The sequence below is a fragment of the Styela clava genome, chromosome 6, assembly GCF_964204865.1.
Source record: "Styela clava chromosome 6, kaStyClav1.hap1.2, whole genome shotgun sequence".
NCBI lineage: Eukaryota > Metazoa > Chordata > Ascidiacea > Stolidobranchia > Styelidae > Styela > Styela clava.
The window spans coordinates 2,917,992-2,936,876 of NC_135255.1; the positions used below are offsets into that span (position 1 = coordinate 2,917,992).

Sequence of the window (18,885 nt, forward strand, 5' to 3'; positions counted from 1 at the left end):
ATGGGGTTGCGCAAAACTAACTTACCTTTTCTTGCTCTATGCTTGTCTGAAAGAGTCTGATTCCGGTCAGACGAAACGTTACAGAAATACATTTGCGCTAGTTTACAGCAAGACTATTGAATTAAATATATGTGGTATATTTGCTGATGTATTATTATTTTTGTTATTTAAACGTTGTACTATAACTAAAATTATTTAGTTTTAGTTTTCATTAAACGTACTTATAAGATAAAAAGAGTTGATCGGAGTTGGCAAATAGTATGTTAGACAGTTAACGCTATGAACAAAAAGAATGATGAGCCTTCAGAAAATAATATAAGTTCGACGACGAAGAAAAAAAGGAAAATATTTAATTGGCTAAAGAAGGAAAAGAAAAAAAAGAACGACCCAAATGCATCTAAAGGAGGAGGTAAACCCCGTTTTCTTAATGATAGTGAAGACATCAAAAATACTGAATCAACTCGTGGAGAATCGTCGTCACAGGGAAATAAACTGAAAAAAGAATATACAAACTTTAACGCAAAACAAAAAGTGGAAAACAATCAAAGACTTAGGATCGACTCTAAAAATCGTTCAACTACACTATTAGAGTCAAATAGTGATATAACTTCTCAGAGAGGTGATACAAAAAGTGACCTTCATTTTCCAAATCAAAATGAACAAACTTCTTATTCGAAAGTAGAAAAAAATTGCTCATGGTTGAATGAGGATCTTAATGTCAATGATGTCCCAGTTGTATTAGTTAAAAACGCATTGAATTTTACAACACCTGACTTCAAAACCAATACTGAGCCACATCAATCAATGCGTACTGTTGAAAATCTCCAAAATAAGCATGATTTTGAAAAATCTGATCATTTGCAATCTGATTCATTGCTAGTAAAAAATCATTCAAACATAAAGTATGGTGCAACTGACAATCGCTCATCCCATAACAGCAAAAATCTTTTTTCGGATCAGGTTCAAGATGTGCAAAACTTAATGGCAAGTAACTGTGAAGCATTATTGGAACGCGACGAAAATCTTGATCAGTTACTTCAAGCTTCAACAAGTCTTCTGAATTCATCAAAAGATTTCGAGAAAGTTTCAAAAACAGTAAAAAAGAAAATGTTCTGGAAAAATTGTTGTTGTTGTTGTTGCTGTTGCTAAATTCAGCTTCAATATTAATTTTGGCGGTACATGATGATATGCTTGTGATTTGAAATGGATCCCTGCTAATAATATATATCACGTGGTTTACGTTATTATGATTAAAATCACCGAAAGTATTTTGCCTATCTTAATATTTTGAATAAATACCACCTTTATCTTTACTGACTTTGAAAGGCACTAAACTCTCTAATGGGTAAACAAAACATTCGAAAAAGTTTTAATAAATATTTCCTTACGTTGAAAAGTTATGAAAGGAATTGCGGGAATACTGTGACGTTATTGAATCAATTAATATGATGATAATTTGCAAATTTCCAAAAGCGATAATTGGAATAATTTTTTCGTTTACTGTTCAAAATATAAATGTATAGTATTATTTGGCTATTTGAAAATTATTTTTGGATATTTAATTATACAAGCATATTGTTAAAATGAAGTCTGTTATATCTATAGAATTTCGTGACGTAACAGTTAAAGTATTTTATTACAAAATGCTTTAGAGTGATAAGATCTGCTGTTTAATGCATTTTTCTTCGTTGCCGCTCATCGGCAAACCTTGATTCTGTATTACTTACTATATGTGCTATGAACGGCTCTTGAAAATCCTAGAGAATTTCGCCTTGCCTTGTACATCGCGTAACGAAATAGTAATAGCCATATTCTATAATGTAAAGTGATTTATTGCACAATATATGCTCAGAAATGTCATATAATACCACGTAGAAAACTTAAATTAGTCTCTTCATACATTGTTTACAGACGTATTCGCGATATGCTGCATAAATTAGACTGTGACACACATTTTGTTCCTCGATTCTAATAATTATTTTCTGATTGGGTACACCTCAAAACTTAAGAAAAATGTCATTACTATTTTTATTTTGTTTCTGAAAAGGGGTTGGAGGCTGGTTCGAATTCCAGGAAGAATGTGACAATGTGCTAAAGGATTACTGGGTGTTTAGCGGAATGGCTTATCGGTTGCTTCTTCCTCCGCCAACCACGTGTGCGGACGCATTGCGTTACAGCTTTACAAGGAAGGCGTATAAGGGCAAGTAATCGATGTTTGTTTGTTTCGAAGAGTTTATAGTGAAAAAGAAGCAATCGGCTAGTTTTTACAATTATTTTTCTTGTTTTAGTTTTAACCTATTCAATACAAAAAAACTAGATGATATGTTAAATGATTCGAGTTGGATAATAGTGATTACGAATGTTGAGGATATATTTGCCTATACAACAGAAATAGCGTGTGACCGAATTAGTCGATGGCTGTACCTTGTCCTTAACAGATGATGTATATCAAAATCTTGCAAATACTGTTCAGTATCACAAGCTATAATGGATTTATTGTGAGGAATATACATTTTATATTTCATCTACCAGATCCACGAAAGAATAATTTCGTAACTTGTTTGCTATTCAAAAATTTCACAAATAAACACCCGGACATCAGTGCTCGGATATATATTTCACATCATATAAAATTCGATTGTATGTTGGTTTGTCGGATTTTTAAATCTTAGTTTAACAAACCAAATGGAGAATTTGTCGCTTGCGTTTGGCACAGCTGTCCTTTCTAATGCTTCCATTTTTTGTCACTTCTTCTGCTAGCATGTTTCATGGTCACCAATTAACGTCGGCGAATACAATACCTTAACGCTTCTTCTATTTGAGATTAGGTTCAATCAATTGTGAAAAAAAAGCTTGTAGTTTGTTTACGCCATGCGAGAGTATTATTTGAAGAGTCCAACCCGCAGATCGTCGACTGCGTTTATGAACATTGTGCAGAACCTTGCTAATACATTACTAATAGGTTCGACAAATTATACGAAAATATCTAATTTGAATTCGATTGTCAACTTGCTTTGATAACTGATTTTTCATGAAGGTAGATTCCATAATGGGATACGATATTTGATTGTGGTAAAATGGGTCAGATTTTTACGAATATGGCTTAGAAAACTAGTGATTCTGTAGTGGGGATAATATGTGGCCCAAGCTTTTTATGATTGATTTCATTAGTCTTAGTATACCTATTTTCGGCGCATCCACGGTAACAAGGCTTTTGCACGACTAGCCAATTAATTACTTATCGATTTTATTCGGTGTATGTTGTCGGTGTGTTTTAAGTATGTTGATAGGTATTTGTCTGTTTGTCTGTCTATCTGTCTGTATGTTAGATGCACGCGATATCTCACGGAAGCAAAATTGAATCTGCTCCAGATTTTGCATGTGCATTCATCATATGTCGGACCAGAAGCCTATTGATTTTGGATGAATTATGTCGTATACTTAGAGAGGTATTGATTAATTAGTGACGGGACACAAGGTGTCACTACGGAGTAGGAGCGCTGTTTTTGGGGATCCCCTAACTTTCGATCGATAAGTCTTCAGTCTCTGACCGATATTCTCGTTATTAAATTGACGTCTTCTGGATGTTTCATCAATGACGTCGGGACAAACAAGCCAGGGGTAAACGGGTGGCTTCATGGAAGTGTGCAAAATTTCTTCTACAAATGAAACTTCAAACGTTTCAGAAAACCCCCATGACCAACGTTAACTATAGCTCATATCTCTCGTGAAGAATGAATTAGGAGCGTACGTGTAATCTATCTCAATATTATATTTAAATTCTTGGGGCAGAACTCATTATCAGTTACATGATATTCAATTTCATAGTTTATTTAAAAGCTGTGATAGAACCATTATAAATCATCCCATATATACAGCTTAATTCCGGTTTTAAATATATGTTATTCACACGCGATCACAAAAAATTGTTCACACATTTTAATCAAACTGTCTGTTACCAATATTTTTTTTATTCATTCATAGAGTATTCTGAAAATTGCAGTAGATGCCGCCATAACCAGTACTGCAATATTTGCAGATATTGCCCCAGCCCCATCGCCAGGATCATCTATGATTATTTGTCCAGGATGAGGAGGTGGTCCGCCACCTCCACCACCGCCCTGCATGAAAATAGTACTCAGTAAACGGATATCAAATACTTTTTCCACATATTTACGTACTCAATTTGATTGTTATCATATTGAAAGTTTTGTATTAAATTTTTGTTTATCGATATCGAATTGATATTTGCAACAATTTTGAAAAAAGTTTCATCAATTGTTTCCGTGAGTTTATGTCTCACTTAGCGAACTATACTGACGTTTTACAATTGTTTGTTTATAACTATGTTTTCTTTTGTTTTCTATTAAATAAACTCAGTGCTTTGGTATGTTAGGTGATATATTTATTACTTACAAACTCTGTACAAACATCAACGGGCTCGAGACACTGGCAATCCGTTGTTGATCCAACATTATTGCCAACGTCCTTTCTCACTCGTCCACTGTAGCATCCCATGAAATATGGGTATTCGTTTGTGATGTGATATCTGTTTATTCGCGTACAAATTAAAAATATAAAATTGAAATTATTATACAAAATAATAGAACGCACAACAAAAAATGAATGCAAATACATACCTGTAATTGCCATAAGTGTCAGTTCTACCATTACAAGCATCCAGGTCAGCATTTGTGAGTTCGTTACCAAATTCATCTTCGGGTCCGTAAATTGGAAATCCATCGAATGCAACACCTGATTATAAAGCAATATGTCACAAGCATAGTTATTAAAATTAGTTCATTAACGATAAAATATTTGTGAAGTTGTCTTTACCTAAATCTCTAACCAATATCATAAAAATTAAAAATCTATCACGAACAAAAAATCTCAACAAATTCCATCTATAGTTGTGCCATCATATAAAGTTTCCGATGGTAGTGAAACTGTGAATTCTATATTCTGAATACTGATCGCTAACGCGGATTCGCTTGAAACTGAAGCCGTACTTCATAATATTAATATCTGCTGGAATACTAGATTGAAAATATTAAAATACAGACGACGTACCGAAAATAGTTGAATTAAAATCACCGAAGTCCTTTAAGCACTTCGGAAATATGTGGTAGTGATATTGCCCAGATGGCGATGGGTGGCCAGTGCACATGTCGAATAAGTCGAGTTCCTCAGTTCCTGTCGAGTAAACAGAAATTCTTAAATTGTGTGTCTGAATTGTATTGCTTTAGGCATGTAGTCTAGAATAGCCTAGAAAACCTGCATTCCGATATATGAATTTTCTTTTAGACCCTTTTTCAATTTTCATTATTAATTTTAGAGAAGACAATCTCTAATTTATAGATAATGTAGAATTAAAGACTACATATTTTCAATATGCCATCCCAACTCCTGGATACCTCTAGCAAATAATAAGCGAAAAAGCCAAAAAGATACATATATATAAACAACACTTAAAAAAATGAATCTCTTCATAATTAAATAAAAAAAATGAAAAGTAATACTAGAATTTTTTTTTACCTGCATCACAACATCCGATAGTGAATGGATTGTAAATTGCCACACCATTCGTTGCCATCGCTATTGGTCCCATAGGTAAACAAGATGTTTCAAGTTGTATTGTTGGATTCTTCGGTATTCTCCAATTGAACGATTGAACCTCGATTGAATTGGGGTTTGATGGTGCGGGGAAAGTTCCTGAAAACAGTTGTCGTCATTTATACTTTTGGTAATTTATTATTTTTGGTTGTGAAAAAATTGCGGTTTATTGTACAACATAAAACCACACAGCTACAAATCCAAAAATCAGTGAAATCGAAGATTGTAGAATTCACTATGTATACATCTTTACATTACGGGCTGGGTGATCGTAGATAACAATCGCGACTGTTCCCCTCTTTTTCATAACGATTGCGTTCTCCAAGAGACGTTTTAGTTTGCATCTTTACCTCATCAAATTGGGTTAGGATCGGGAATAGGCCTACAAAAAGGATTATTTAAAATTTGTTATAATTAGATTTTGGTTATGGTACATTTAAGACTAGCTCCTTTTTTGCTCCTATCTCTCTTCGATTTTTGAGTATATATTTACCGAGGCGGATCGCGGTATTGTTGGAGCGACTGCGCAAATCTCGATAAACAAATCGATTCTACACAAACAAATGGGTACTTGAGCTTATCTTGCGATTCAAGCGAAGCATTTAAATCTTTAAAAATATCAGGCACAAATGAATTGTCCTACGGCAGAACACAAAAGGTATTAGAGTGAAAAAGCGTGCATGCAAATGTAATACTGAATAGAAAACTTTTTTTGGAAGTTTTTCACTGTTTTCCGAAATTTAGTGTTCCGAAAGTCCTAAGTTTAAACTCGGTTAGGTTGCTACAAAATGAAAACAAGTTTAAATTTCTGTAGCGATCTGTATCATACCTGTATCGTGATCAGGAATTCCATTGCTCTGCAGGATCAATACTTTTGCATCCCTGGGGTCGTCATCGACACTCACTGTTCCTTGTATTCCGGTATTTTGTTCCGGGTAAGGTCTTGCTTTAAAATACTTTCGTTCATCAGTGGTTAGCCCTAAAGTCCCCTGTGTTATTGCAAAGACTAATGCTAGGACCAAAAGTTTGAACATTTTGAATTTTACTCTGCGAAAGATCGCTTTAACGGTATGCAGTCGCTTGAGAATGTTATTTATCCAAAAGAATTTCTTTATATAACGGAGTCTAATCAGGCATTTGTATACCTTTTGTTCATTGTTTATGTTTAGCAAATATGCCACTCTGCATTATCCGTTATCATGCAGTTGAGATCTGAAACCACGCTATGCCCCACGCTATCACAAGGTGTAAATCGCATAAAAAATACGCTTAAAATCTATTTTTTATGACGATACAATATAAATACTGATGTTTTTATCTAAACCTCTGTAGTCTAATATGTATTATATGGCTAGGGAAATTAATTTCTTGGTAATAAAAGGATCTCCTACATGTTTTAATTGTTTTGGATTTCTCATAAAATACTATTTATATCATAAGCCCAAATAATATTAATGTTTCTTTGAGTTTAGCGACTCTGATAACAAGTATATATAATGTATATTTGCTGCCGATAATTTGCTTGCATTGCTTATCTCGATGCAAGGAGTTTGCAAAACGTTGGTGTAAAAGTTAATAAATCACTGCATTCACTATTCATTCGATTAATTTAAGATGTCGTAGCAAAACTTATGACCGCATAAGCAACATCAGCAAATTATGTTGTAATTGAATGTTGGTAACTTGCAACTTTCAAGGCGATTAACGTCTCCAAGCGAATAAACTAAAACACATTTGCAAATGCGCTAACGTTATGGTGATGTTGTGGTTGATTGGGCTCGTCCATTTTGCTTTATTCAGAATTGGTGCTTGCATACATTTTAGTGTTTCAAATTTTTTTGCGAGAATCGAGATCTTTTGTGCGATATGTCAAAATGCATAATTAACTTCTATTTCGGTATACTGATGTAAAATATAAAATCGATGATATCTAAATAAATAAATACCGTTTTATTTAGTGAGAATATGGATAAAAAAGGAAACCTATGTGGTCCATGCCAGTTAGAAAATTTTTCACTACTGAGAGATCGCCTATAATATCAGTATGCAATTCCCGAAGTTACACATTCCCTTAACTCTTAGCGCGGCACTCGTAGGGGTTGTTCAGTGCCAGGTATTGCATAGAATCGACCTTTACCCTGTTTGTTGAACAAACATTGTTTTCTGATATTCGGTATTATATTTCTCATGAGCGAAAGGCTGCATCTTAGTGGCACATGGTTTTAACCTAATCTCAATGTTTGTTTTTAAACCGTACTACAATTCTGCAAGTAGGCGTTATCTTACATAAAAATAATGAAATACGTCACTTTGAATACAATTATTGTAAGATTTGCAATTTTATTAGCAACCTTTATTAACAGAAACTTGACCTTGACAGTTTTAACAATCCATTTGGCATACTTTTATTAACTCTGATGCCTTTGTAATATCACAAGGTAATATCACAATTTATATTAAATCATATGAATTTCGAATTTAGACATTTTTCGTAGGAGTCTTTACTGTGGAATTTATTTAGTTGTAGGCGTCTGCTTTGGAAAAAGGACTTTACCACATGCTCAACAATCGTTTTCATATTTCAGAGCAACAAGGAGACGTAACAGTCTTTTAGGACTCTTTGATTTATTGTACTTTGCGGTGACCGTACATTTGAACCCACGTACATTTGAACCCATGTGTATATCCGCGGGTTCAATCTATATGAGGGTGCTAAAACACATGGGTTAGGGTTGGTATGGGTTCAAATATCCGTAAAACAAAAAAAATCTCGTTAAGTTGTTTCGACGATACCAACTTTCGCATATTTTTATATCATTCATTACCAAAAACGCAGAAACAAATTTGAGAGGCCAACGAATTTCACAATAATTTTTAAACTTCCCTTTTTATTTTCAAGGTGTAAAAATAATGGCATCATTTGTGGTATTTTGTTTAATCTCTGTGATATCAATTAATTATGCTAGTGCATTGACAGCTGACGAAATATCTTTTTTCAAATCACGTACTCACGAAGAAGGTAATAGTGGGCTTCAGGGAACAGTGTCGGTTGAAACATTTTCCGAGACCCTCGTCCTTAAAAGCAATGGTATTCCGGATCATGACACTGGTGAGTATTTTGTTTTCAATGCATAAAAATCAAAGAGGTAATCAAAATCCCAAAGGATAGAATATTTCGATAGACGATTCAAATTCCATCTATAGTTGTGCCATCATATAAAGTTTCCGATGGTAGTGAAACTGTGAATTCTATATTCTGAATACTGATCGCTAACGCGGATTCGCTTGAAACTGAAGCCGTACTTCATAATATTAATATCTGCTGGAATACTAGATTGAAAATATTAAAATACAGACGACGTACCGAAAATAGTCGAATTAAAATCACCGAAGTCCTTTAAGCACTTCGGAAATATGTGGTAGTGATATTGCCCAGATGGCGATGGGTGGCCAGTGCACATGTCGAATAAGTCGAGTTCCTCAGTTCCTGTCGAGTAAACAGAAATTCTTAAATTGTGTGTCTGAATTGTATTGCTTTAGGCATGTAGTCTAGAGTAGCCTAGAAAACCTGCATTCCGATATATGAATTTTCTTTTAGACCCTTTTTCAATTTTCATTATTAATTTTAGAGAAGACAATCTCTAATTTATGGATAATGTAGAATTAAAGACTACATATTTTCAATATGCCATCCCAACTCCTGGATACCTCTAGCAAATAATAAGCGAAAAAGCCAAAAAGATACATATATATAAACAACACTTAAAAAAATGAATCTCTTCATAATTAAATAAAAAAAATGAAAAGTAATACTAGAATTTTTTTTTACCTGCATCACAACATCCGATAGTGAATGGATTGTAAATTGCCACACCATTCGTTGCCATCGCTATTGGTCCCATAGGTAAACAAGATGTTTCAAGTTGTATTGTTGGATTCTTCGGTATTCTCCAATTGAACGATTGAACCTCGATTGAATTGGGGTTTGATGGTGCGGGGAAAGTTCCTGAAAACAGTTGTCGTCATTTATACTTTTGGTAATTTATTATTTTTGGTTGTGAAAAAATTGCGGTTTATTGTACAGCATAAAACCACACAGCTACAAATCCAAGGACCGCAAAAATCAGTGAAATCGAAGATTGTAGAATTCACTATGTATACATCTTTACATTACGGGCTGGGTGATCGTAGATAACAATCGCGACTGTTCCCCTCTTTTTCATAACGATTGCGTTCTCCAAGAGACGTTTTAGTTTGCATCTTTACCTCATCAAATTGGGTTAGGATCGGGAATAGGCCTACAAAAAGGATTATTTAAAATTTGTTATAATTAGATTTTGGTTATGGTACATTTAAGACTAGCTCCTTTTTTGCTCCTATCTCTCTTCGATTTTTGAGTATATATTTACCGAGGCGGATCGCGGTATTGTTGGAGCGACTGCGCAAATCTCGATAAACAAATCGATTCTACACAAACAAATGGGTACTTGAGCTCATCTTGCGATTCAAGCGAAGCATTTAAATCTTTAAAAATATCAGGCACAAATGAATTGTCCTACGGCAGAACACAAAAGGTATTAGAGTGAAACATGAAAAAGAGTGCATGCAAATGTAATACTGAATAGAAAACTTTTTTTGGAAGTTTTTCACTGTTTTCCGAAATTTAGTGTTCCGAAAGTCCTAAGTTTAAACTCATGAGCGAAAGGCTGCATCTTAGTGGCACATGGTTTTAACCTAATCTCAATGTTTGTTTTTAAACCGTACTACAATTCTGCAAGTAGGCGTTATCTTACATAAAAATAATGAAATACGTCACTTTGAATACAATTATTGTAAGATTTGCAATTTTATTAGCAACCTTTATTAACAGAAACTTGACCTTGACAGTTTTAACAATCCATTTGGCATACTTTTATTAACTCTGATGCCTTTGTAATATCACAAGGTAATATCACAATTTATATTAAATCATATGAATTTCGAATTTAGACATTTTTCGTAGGAGTCTTTACTGTGGAATTTATTTAGTTGTAGGCGTCTGCTTTGGAAAAAGGACTTTACCACATGCTCAACAATCGTTTTCATATTTCAGAGCAACAAGGAGACGTAACAGTCTTTTAGGACTCTTTGATTTATTGTACTTTGCGGTGACCGTACATTTGAACCCACGTACATTTGAACCCATGTGTATATCCGCGGGTTCAATCTATATGAGGGTGCTAAAACACATGGGTTAGGGTTGGTATGGGTTCAAATATCCGTAAAACAAAAAAAATTCCATAGGTTCAATATTATGCAGGTACAATTGTCGTGGGTTCAAATTTGATTTGCCATTATGCTCGGTCTTCTTCTTGTGTAATTTGATATATCCAAATTTGATCCTACGAATGAAGCGAATACAACCAAGAGGGGATCAATATCGTCGCAAGAAAAGAGAAGATAATGTCTTGAGAGGCTCTTTCGCTGTGTGGTTGAATAAGAGGAATAAGTGAAGCCAACCGTAGTTTTCGGAAGTAGTCGTCGTACTGGAATCAAACATAAACTTTGCAGCTTCGCTTGCATGCAAGTAACGCGCGTGAGCGAAACTGTCGTCATGGCTGGCAAAAAATCAGTCTAGACGTTTTAGCAGCCGCTCAGACAGACTTACATGGTGATAAACATTAGCTCGTTTTGCGTTTTTGTATGCTATTTGTAAGTTTTTTATTATGATTTGAAACTTCAGTACGAATCAAATAACTCCTGATTATCCTGTTTTCTTATATAGTTTAATCGCAGTCATTAAAAATTAGTCTAGAAATAGCTGTGATAGACTAAGTCAAACTCTTCCACCAATACTTTTAAACAACGGGGTTGAAGAATATTTTTAATTGAAATGTTGTTCGGAAGATATTAACTAGTTCAAAGCGCTAAATCGCAAAACCACTCTCAAAATGAGCCCCAAGTGATGCAATTATAAAATATAGGAAGACTTTTTCTGGTGATAAGGGTCGGGGAAACATCCATTGTTGACTCACCATCCCCAAAATCACTTACACAAAACTATAACCTAATGTCAGCCTAAACTATAACTTATTGATTTTAATTAAGAACAAGACTACAGTGGAACCAGATGGAATGGAATGGATACAATGGAAGATATATAAAAAAAAACGAACAAAGGACAAAAACAACGTGTGTGTCCATGGGACCAAAGATGGCAATTAGCGGAGTTGTATTATTCAACGCATTTAAATGTTGGTGATGTGATGCTGGTATGGCAAAGAAAACACGATTAAAAGGTTTATATTGAACAAATAACTCTTCAGGTCGTATCATATTTTGTTAAGATACTAAGCTTTCAAACGCTTGAATTGTGTCATTCAAGTGCATTTGTAATAAAGGTAAATGTATATCACTTATTCGATGAACACTGTGAACTCCTTCCCTGGTCATCCATCACCGATGGGTGCGTATCGCTGTAATATTGCAGCAAATTGTTATTATTGATATCAAGATGGTTCCATCCAGTATTATCGGTAGTGAATTAAAAAAAGTGTTATAGATTGTGCATTGATTTATAGAATAATTCAACTACAAATAATTTCATAATCATCGACACAATATCATGGCATAAATATGTCGACACTGAATAAACCGGGTTAGTTATCTAGCAACGTCTACTGGGTGCACTTGAATATACCAAGCTTATACATATTATATTGGTATCTGAAGGGTGAGTCAGTTACATTTATTTGAGTGATACCCTTTTTATTAATTGGTTAATCTGAATCTACATTGCAATAAATAACTTAATTGCTTCCATTTATTTTAGGTAATCCTCGGAGTGCATCAAAAAAGTTCAAGATAAAAAAGTTAAAATAGCTTAGACGGTATTATATTTTCATGATATATTAGGCGTCGCTGTTGGCGGATTCCCTACATACGACCCAAGAGATGAGAATGGAGTTTTACTAAGCAAATGATATAAGTAAGAGAGAATACAGGTAAAACTCGATTGCTTACCCCTCACTCTGTTTTATTTATGACAGCATTCTCCAATTCATTTTTTTAACGTTTCAGGTATCACGTGAGGTCGGTCTTTCTGTACATTTTGTGGTGTTACAGGGAATAAGTAATTTTGGGGTAAAAGGAACATACACTGAACTTGTGAGTTATCTCGTATCTCTCCCTACGAATGCCCTGTCAATGAAACTAATGTAAAGGATTTCTGACTATTCACAGATGATTAATAATTTGGTATTTTTGCTGGATTCGTGTGTGATAGTCTGTCAATTCGGCAATTTTCAATATGAATCGATCCTCTAATAATCCGTTTTATACAAAAACCTATAGTTAGTCTAATGATGGTATATTTAGAAATTACCTAGTAAATACTTGGTAATATTAATGAAACTACAATCATATTATGTATTTGTATAATTTTCAGGGCAAGCGTGAGTAGAACGGGTTACTGGAAAGATTTAACTTGGATTTGACTATATAAAGTAATTTTATTGGTGAAAATATATCCTTAAATTGGGTGTATGCAATTATATTCTGGGTGATAGTGTATTGAGTTGTGAGCATATACGTATCGTTTATCATTTGTGTTTGAACATAGTTTTCTAATTTTACAATGAGGGTAAAAGGGGCGGTCTGATTTGGTGCAGAAAGAGTATATGACTCGCCTGTCCCAAGCCAGCAAACGTAGTTCATTGAAAGCAAACCGACAGTCATAATGAATGTGGTCCGTCGGAAGCACTGAAATATAAAGTTTTATTTCGCTCCATCACCCACGACAATGTCGAAATGGCAAAGCCCCACGCACTTGTGGTTAGTTCTTTGGATTCAGACTGCTTTTGCGATTTGGTTGTGACCGGCTGCGGCTGCTACGGCTGTCTTCCATAACTGCACCGTGCAGGCCCGGTGTGGACCTTCTCACAGTGTCGGCTGATCTGACATCAACTTTCTCCAGCACCGGATTCTTCCCTGTTTTACATTCCTCTCTATCATGTGATACTATATAACTATATGCGTGGCGACGGAAGCGTTTAAGATTGGTAATCAACAAACGTGAAAGCTTGGAGTTCTATATATATATATTTACAATAGGGATGAGCAATGCCTAATTTTCACAAGAAGAAAATTTAGTCTCGTATGTCTCAAGCTTTATCGATTTGTATCATGTTTTGTTATAAAAATTCAAGCCAATCAAACTGCTAAGAGCGCAACTATTGAGGTAAAAAATGTACAGAGACGCAACGTCGCAGTAGACAAGTGAAACTATGAATAAATTTAATCAGACTGCATTACCCAGTTGTTCAAGCGATAATATGTTAATATTGACACGAGCTCTTATCACAATATGGTGACATAGCAATAGCTCAGTTATCAAGTTGCATATTTACAGCAGTGCAAAAATAAAATTATTTTTTGGTACGGAAACCCTTATATAATGTAAATGCAACTACTGATCTTGCGTACAATAGATCATTTATATAAATATTATGTAATCAAAAACAACATTTTTGTTGCCCATTCAACCTATTGGAAATAGTTTCATAACAATCCGGCGTGCGTGTCTCATTTGTATCCTCTCCTACATATTGCATTCTTATTTCTACGTGCGTTTGTATTGGCAATATCACCTCATTTGTGTTTGGTTATGTACGCGCAGATGATTAAACGTATCCGATTTATGCGTTCAATATCCGCGCCATATCCGACAATTATGATATATATATTATGATATATATATATATTTATGGATGCATTTTGTTAGTTATCACATTCATTGTTCGTTTCTGATTTTGAAACTGGGTGTATCACAAAAATCTCGTTAAGTTGTTTCGACGATACCAACTTTCGCATATTTTTATATCATTCATTACCAAAAACGCAGAAACAAATTTGAGAGGCCAACGAATTTCACAATAATTTTTAAACTTCCCTTTTTATTTTCAAGGTGTAAAATAATGGCATCATTTGTGGTATTTTGTTTAATCTCTGTGATATCAATTAATTATGCTAGTGCATTGACAGCTGACGAAATATCTTTTTTCAAATCACGTACTCACGAAGAAGGTAATAGTGGGCTTCAGGGAACAGTGTCGGTTGAAACATTTTCCGAGACCCTCGTCCTTAAAAGCAATGGCATTCCGGATCATGACACTGGTGAGTATTTTGTTTTCAATGCATAAAAATCAAAGAGGTAATCAAAATACCAAATGATAGAATATTTCGATAGACGATTCATATTGTGTTATGACAGTTACTGCTAACATTACGAGATTTTAAATACTAATTGCGCTTCATTTCATAGAGAAGGTTATTAATTTCATTTTTTTTCATGTGCATGCTTATGTTTCCTGCTAAAACTATCGCTATGGGACAGTTTATTTATTATTTAATAAAGTAGGCTATTCACTAACTTTCCCTGTTAATCGTTCGCTTATACTTAAGCACGGGAAACTAAATCTGACTTTACAGAGTTGGATATAATAATATTTTGTGCTTATCAGGTTTATTTGATGGAAATCCTAATTCTATCGACGCCCAGACATATGAGTTTACAGTAAAGAAAGATCCAACTCATGCCACAAGCTCAAGTTGTACGCCGATGGGACCAATTGGAATGGCTGTTAATGGAGTCGCTATATTCAATCCATACACTTCTGAATGCTGTGATGCAGGTATTATGAATTGGTGTATTACCCTTCTCAAAAATGTTGACAGGCTTCATATTTTTACCATGTCACAATGTCACTAGCACAAATATAATGTATCGCGTTGTATTCGCATAGTTTTAAAAGTCGTAAGCGGACTTTATTCATGTATATTGTATTTGTATTTTGACTGAAAATGTAAGGCTTGTCCATGGGATATATTTTCCGCCCCACATTATCTCATCATAAGAAAATCTCTACCTGTTTTATCTCATCCCACTGTATTCCCATGATAATATTACTATTGTATACAGACTGCAGTTTCATAAAAATTGAAAGCAGAAACTTCAACTGCTTCAGCATCGCATCGCCTGTTAGAAATTTGCATGTTGATTTGAAACATTAATCAATTCTTCATCACCCGACATCTTAGCAAACACAGTTTTAGCAAGATCTCAGAAGTCAAGTGACTTCCACTGACTAGCTCCCTGCTGTACAAGTGGTGTAAAATTAGCAATTTATTAATATGAATAGAATAGATACCAGCATATTCGAAATAGCTTGTTGCCAAAGACGACAATCAATAACTGCTAATATATATGTGATGGCATTCACACCGCGTTGGGTATGCGAATCGGGTCATATCATATTCCCGTTTGTTTTTAAATTACCATAATGAGGTTAAGACATATTGTTAACTTTGACGCATCAAAAATGTAATCATAAATAAGAAAAGCTATGTATATTTTATCCGGTGTTTTCAAAAATATTTACTTCAGGAATGGAAGAATTTGACCTGCTTGATCAGTGCCACGGACATCCTTCACCAAGAAATGCTTATCACTATCACATTGCACCAATATGCTTAGGAAACATTTGTGCGAATCCATCACAAATTTTAGGTAATTCAAAGTTTTTTTACTCCAATATCGAAATTTATACTTGGTAAGCTTTCTGGGGTATTTGCCGAGAGTAAACCAATATATGGTTATAATTATTTATATTACGTATTGACCAAATACATAATACTGAATATTTATTTCTCATATCTAGTATTTGTTCATCTATAGTCGATATAGTGTCCATTACATCTTGCATTCAATCGGAAAAAATATATTTGGTGAACTAATAATATTCCTATTGATCAATTAAATTGCTGAAAAGTAAGGTATTTTGCTTGCAGGTGTGGCTTTTGACGGTTTTCCCATATATGGGCCTTTCGACGAAGATGGCAATTTTTTGACAAGGGCTGAACTGGACGAATGTGGCGGAATGGAGACACGCAATGGAGAATACAGGTGGCTTGATTTTTGTGTTGTTTTTAAAATTCATTATTGTTTTCTGTAACGTATCTTTTACATGCTCCGTACGTTAATATTATTCAGATATCATGTTACTGACGAATTTCCATACATTATCGGATGTTTCAAAGGAGATGTGATTGATGAAAACGTACTAAGACGAATGCAAGGAGTTTGTACTTGTACTGAAGTGAAGGAACCATGTACACAATTTGTAAGTAAAATTTATTTATGAAGCATTACAATGATATATTTTGATTGAAAAACGAGCAAAAAAATATTTTGAGCTTCAAAATTATTCGAAAGCTAATTTATAAACATATAACATTAGTAATTTTTTCCACATAAAATTAATAACAAAATTTTAAGAATGATTACTTGAAGAAGCCTAAGCGATTTTTAAGATGAAATAATTATTGGAGATAAATTTCTAATTATTTTTTATTGTGATTAATATCTCGATAATGAGTGTATCGGATATGAATACGCCTAATTTTATTATACACCAGAATACACGGTTATTGTTGGACTACAAACGTAGAATGTGTCATAAATATACCTGTCGTAAATACGTTTTATAGGGCGACAGGAAGAAAAGGCAAATACAGAAGAGAGCCGTGGATTCTGCATTGGAAATCTTATGCTCTCAAACGGTTACTGTTGCTCCAACAACCACTGCTCCTGAAACGACGGTGAGACATTGCCTCTTTATTTCGCTGAAACTTGTCGTTCAAGTATTTGACATAAATTACTCCTAAATTAAATGGTTTAAAATCTTATAAACACGTATCATTACATTAAGTATGCGTCATAGAGATGTACATCGTTATTTTTAATTTTCTGCCCTTTCTCATCTTGAGCCGATAAGGTTTGTGCCCCTCTGAGACCAAGTCTGAATTGGGGAAACTACGACCCGCGTGCCAAATCCGGCCCGTTAAGAGATTTAATCTGGCCCGCCTGATGCTGCAATAAATTCCTGCTTTTATTTCCTAATGTACTACATAGTTGTTGTTATTGAAATAGGTATGCCGCAATAGGCTCGTTAGGACTGTAGTCTGTGTATGATGTATTTTAGGGTGCAATATACTTCCATGTTATGGGGACGTTAACAAAGCTTCCACGTTTGTTCGCTCTCTTGATTCTATGACGTGCTTTTCACAACTTTTTCGTTCGTAACCCTCTTACGTCACACTCGAATTGCCAGTATGGGTGGGCAAACCTTTTTGGCACCTTGTTGAAAAACCTTGCCTACCCCTGCACCAAGTACTCGGACTTATCAATTTCGATAAAAAGTTCTCTGCTAAAATACATTTTGTCTTGCCTTTTCAGACAACAAGACGTAGAACAAGACGGCCTCGTGGACGTCGATCATAGGAAAATGTTTATTCAACACGTCATGAGGCAGAATATTGTATTTTATTCAAGTTCAAACATATAATATTTGTTCACTAAAATGGGTTTGTGACAGGCAAAACATGCTTACGTCCACTTTTAGAACATTGTATTAAATTATGTCCAAACGTTTATTTCATAAATGCGATAGCAAGTTATGGCGTAGTCAAAGTCTTCAGCGATTCATAAATTGATTGTTTTCATATTCCATCTCAACCTGAATAAGGATGTAGGACTTTGGAAAAGTTAAGCTTATTGAAAAAAAAGCATTCATGTTCATGATCACGTTTTACCAATATATAAGCTTACTTTGAAACGGTCAGAATGCATTTATTTTCCTACGTATTTGCATTGGTATAGAATCGACTATATGTAAATTTAACGATATTAGTATAGCTTACTTGTTTTGCAACATGATACGAGTTCAATAAAAAACCTTGACTGATTTTGGTCGTTGGTGAAATATATATGTAGAGTTTATTTATGTTATTCTTGGAACCCTTCTTGAGTTTAAAGTCATTTGTAAAATTTGAACACCTCGGATTTCGCTATCAAAGACGATTTCAGTATACCGTACTGAAATATTTGTAAAAGTCGTTACGTTTTTGCATTTTATTGCACTACTTCGTCACGGCGGGGATTTAGACGTCAGCAAACAAAATTAAATCTTAGCGTTGTTGCCTTAATGCTGACAAAACTAAAAATTAATACCTTTTTTCTCTCCACCAATTAAAAGAAAATACCGCTTCAATTGAGTGGTGATTAGATAATTCTTCAAAAAAATAGTAAAGTCAATCATTTTTTATTGAAAGCGAGAAAAGTAACATCGCCGAAATAACACGCGCACCAGCATCCAATCCCACATATTTCAAATTGGTAAATACTGCGTAAAGACTGGAACCTCAAAATTTGACTTATCTTGTTTTGAATAATAA

At 34.4% G+C, this 18,885-nt stretch overlaps 3 protein-coding genes across 6 annotated transcripts; 2 read left to right on the forward strand and 1 right to left on the reverse strand.

Moving 5' to 3' along the window:
* The first annotated feature begins 91 nt into the window (after nucleotides 1-91).
* On the forward strand, nucleotides 92-3,807 carry LOC120331020 (vesicle-associated membrane protein 8-like). Of its 3 annotated transcripts, none has more exons than XM_078114019.1 (2): nucleotides 92-409; nucleotides 2,048-3,807. In XM_078114019.1, exons 1-2 carry the CDS (start codon nucleotides 280-282, stop codon nucleotides 2,206-2,208), a joined length of 291 nt encoding a protein of 96 aa, XP_077970145.1. In that variant the 5' UTR covers nucleotides 92-279; the 3' UTR covers nucleotides 2,209-3,807. The 3 variants fall into 3 exon arrangements, with proteins under 3 accessions (XP_077970145.1, XP_077970147.1, XP_039253970.2); XM_078114021.1 differs by lacking the exon at nucleotides 2,048-3,807 and adding an exon at nucleotides 961-2,032 and having other exon boundaries at nucleotides 109-409; XM_039398036.2 differs by lacking the exon at nucleotides 2,048-3,807 and adding an exon at nucleotides 961-2,032 and having other exon boundaries at nucleotides 113-619.
* Nucleotides 3,808-3,951: 144 nt separating this feature from the next.
* LOC120331089 (uncharacterized) lies at nucleotides 3,952-7,456 on the reverse strand. The gene is made up of 6 exons (XM_039398117.2): nucleotides 6,443-7,456; nucleotides 5,536-5,712; nucleotides 5,071-5,193; nucleotides 4,641-4,755; nucleotides 4,417-4,549; nucleotides 3,952-4,121 (listed from the first exon to the last, which is right to left on the reverse strand). Exons 1-6 carry the CDS (start codon nucleotides 6,645-6,647, stop codon nucleotides 3,975-3,977), a joined length of 900 nt encoding a protein of 299 aa, XP_039254051.1. The 5' UTR covers nucleotides 6,648-7,456; the 3' UTR covers nucleotides 3,952-3,974.
* A 1,039-nt stretch (nucleotides 7,457-8,495) lies between these two features.
* On the forward strand, nucleotides 8,496-18,415 carry LOC120331156 (uncharacterized). 2 transcript variants are annotated; one of them, XM_078114018.1, is made up of 7 exons: nucleotides 8,496-8,722; nucleotides 15,114-15,284; nucleotides 16,037-16,159; nucleotides 16,441-16,555; nucleotides 16,643-16,772; nucleotides 17,140-17,250; nucleotides 17,888-18,415. In XM_078114018.1, exons 1-7 carry the CDS (start codon nucleotides 8,524-8,526, stop codon nucleotides 17,930-17,932), a joined length of 894 nt encoding a protein of 297 aa, XP_077970144.1. In that variant the 5' UTR covers nucleotides 8,496-8,523; the 3' UTR covers nucleotides 17,933-18,415. The 2 variants fall into 2 exon arrangements, with proteins under 2 accessions (XP_077970144.1, XP_077970143.1); XM_078114017.1 differs by lacking the exon at nucleotides 8,496-8,722 and adding an exon at nucleotides 14,538-14,766.
* Nucleotides 18,416-18,885: the final 470 nt, after the last annotated feature.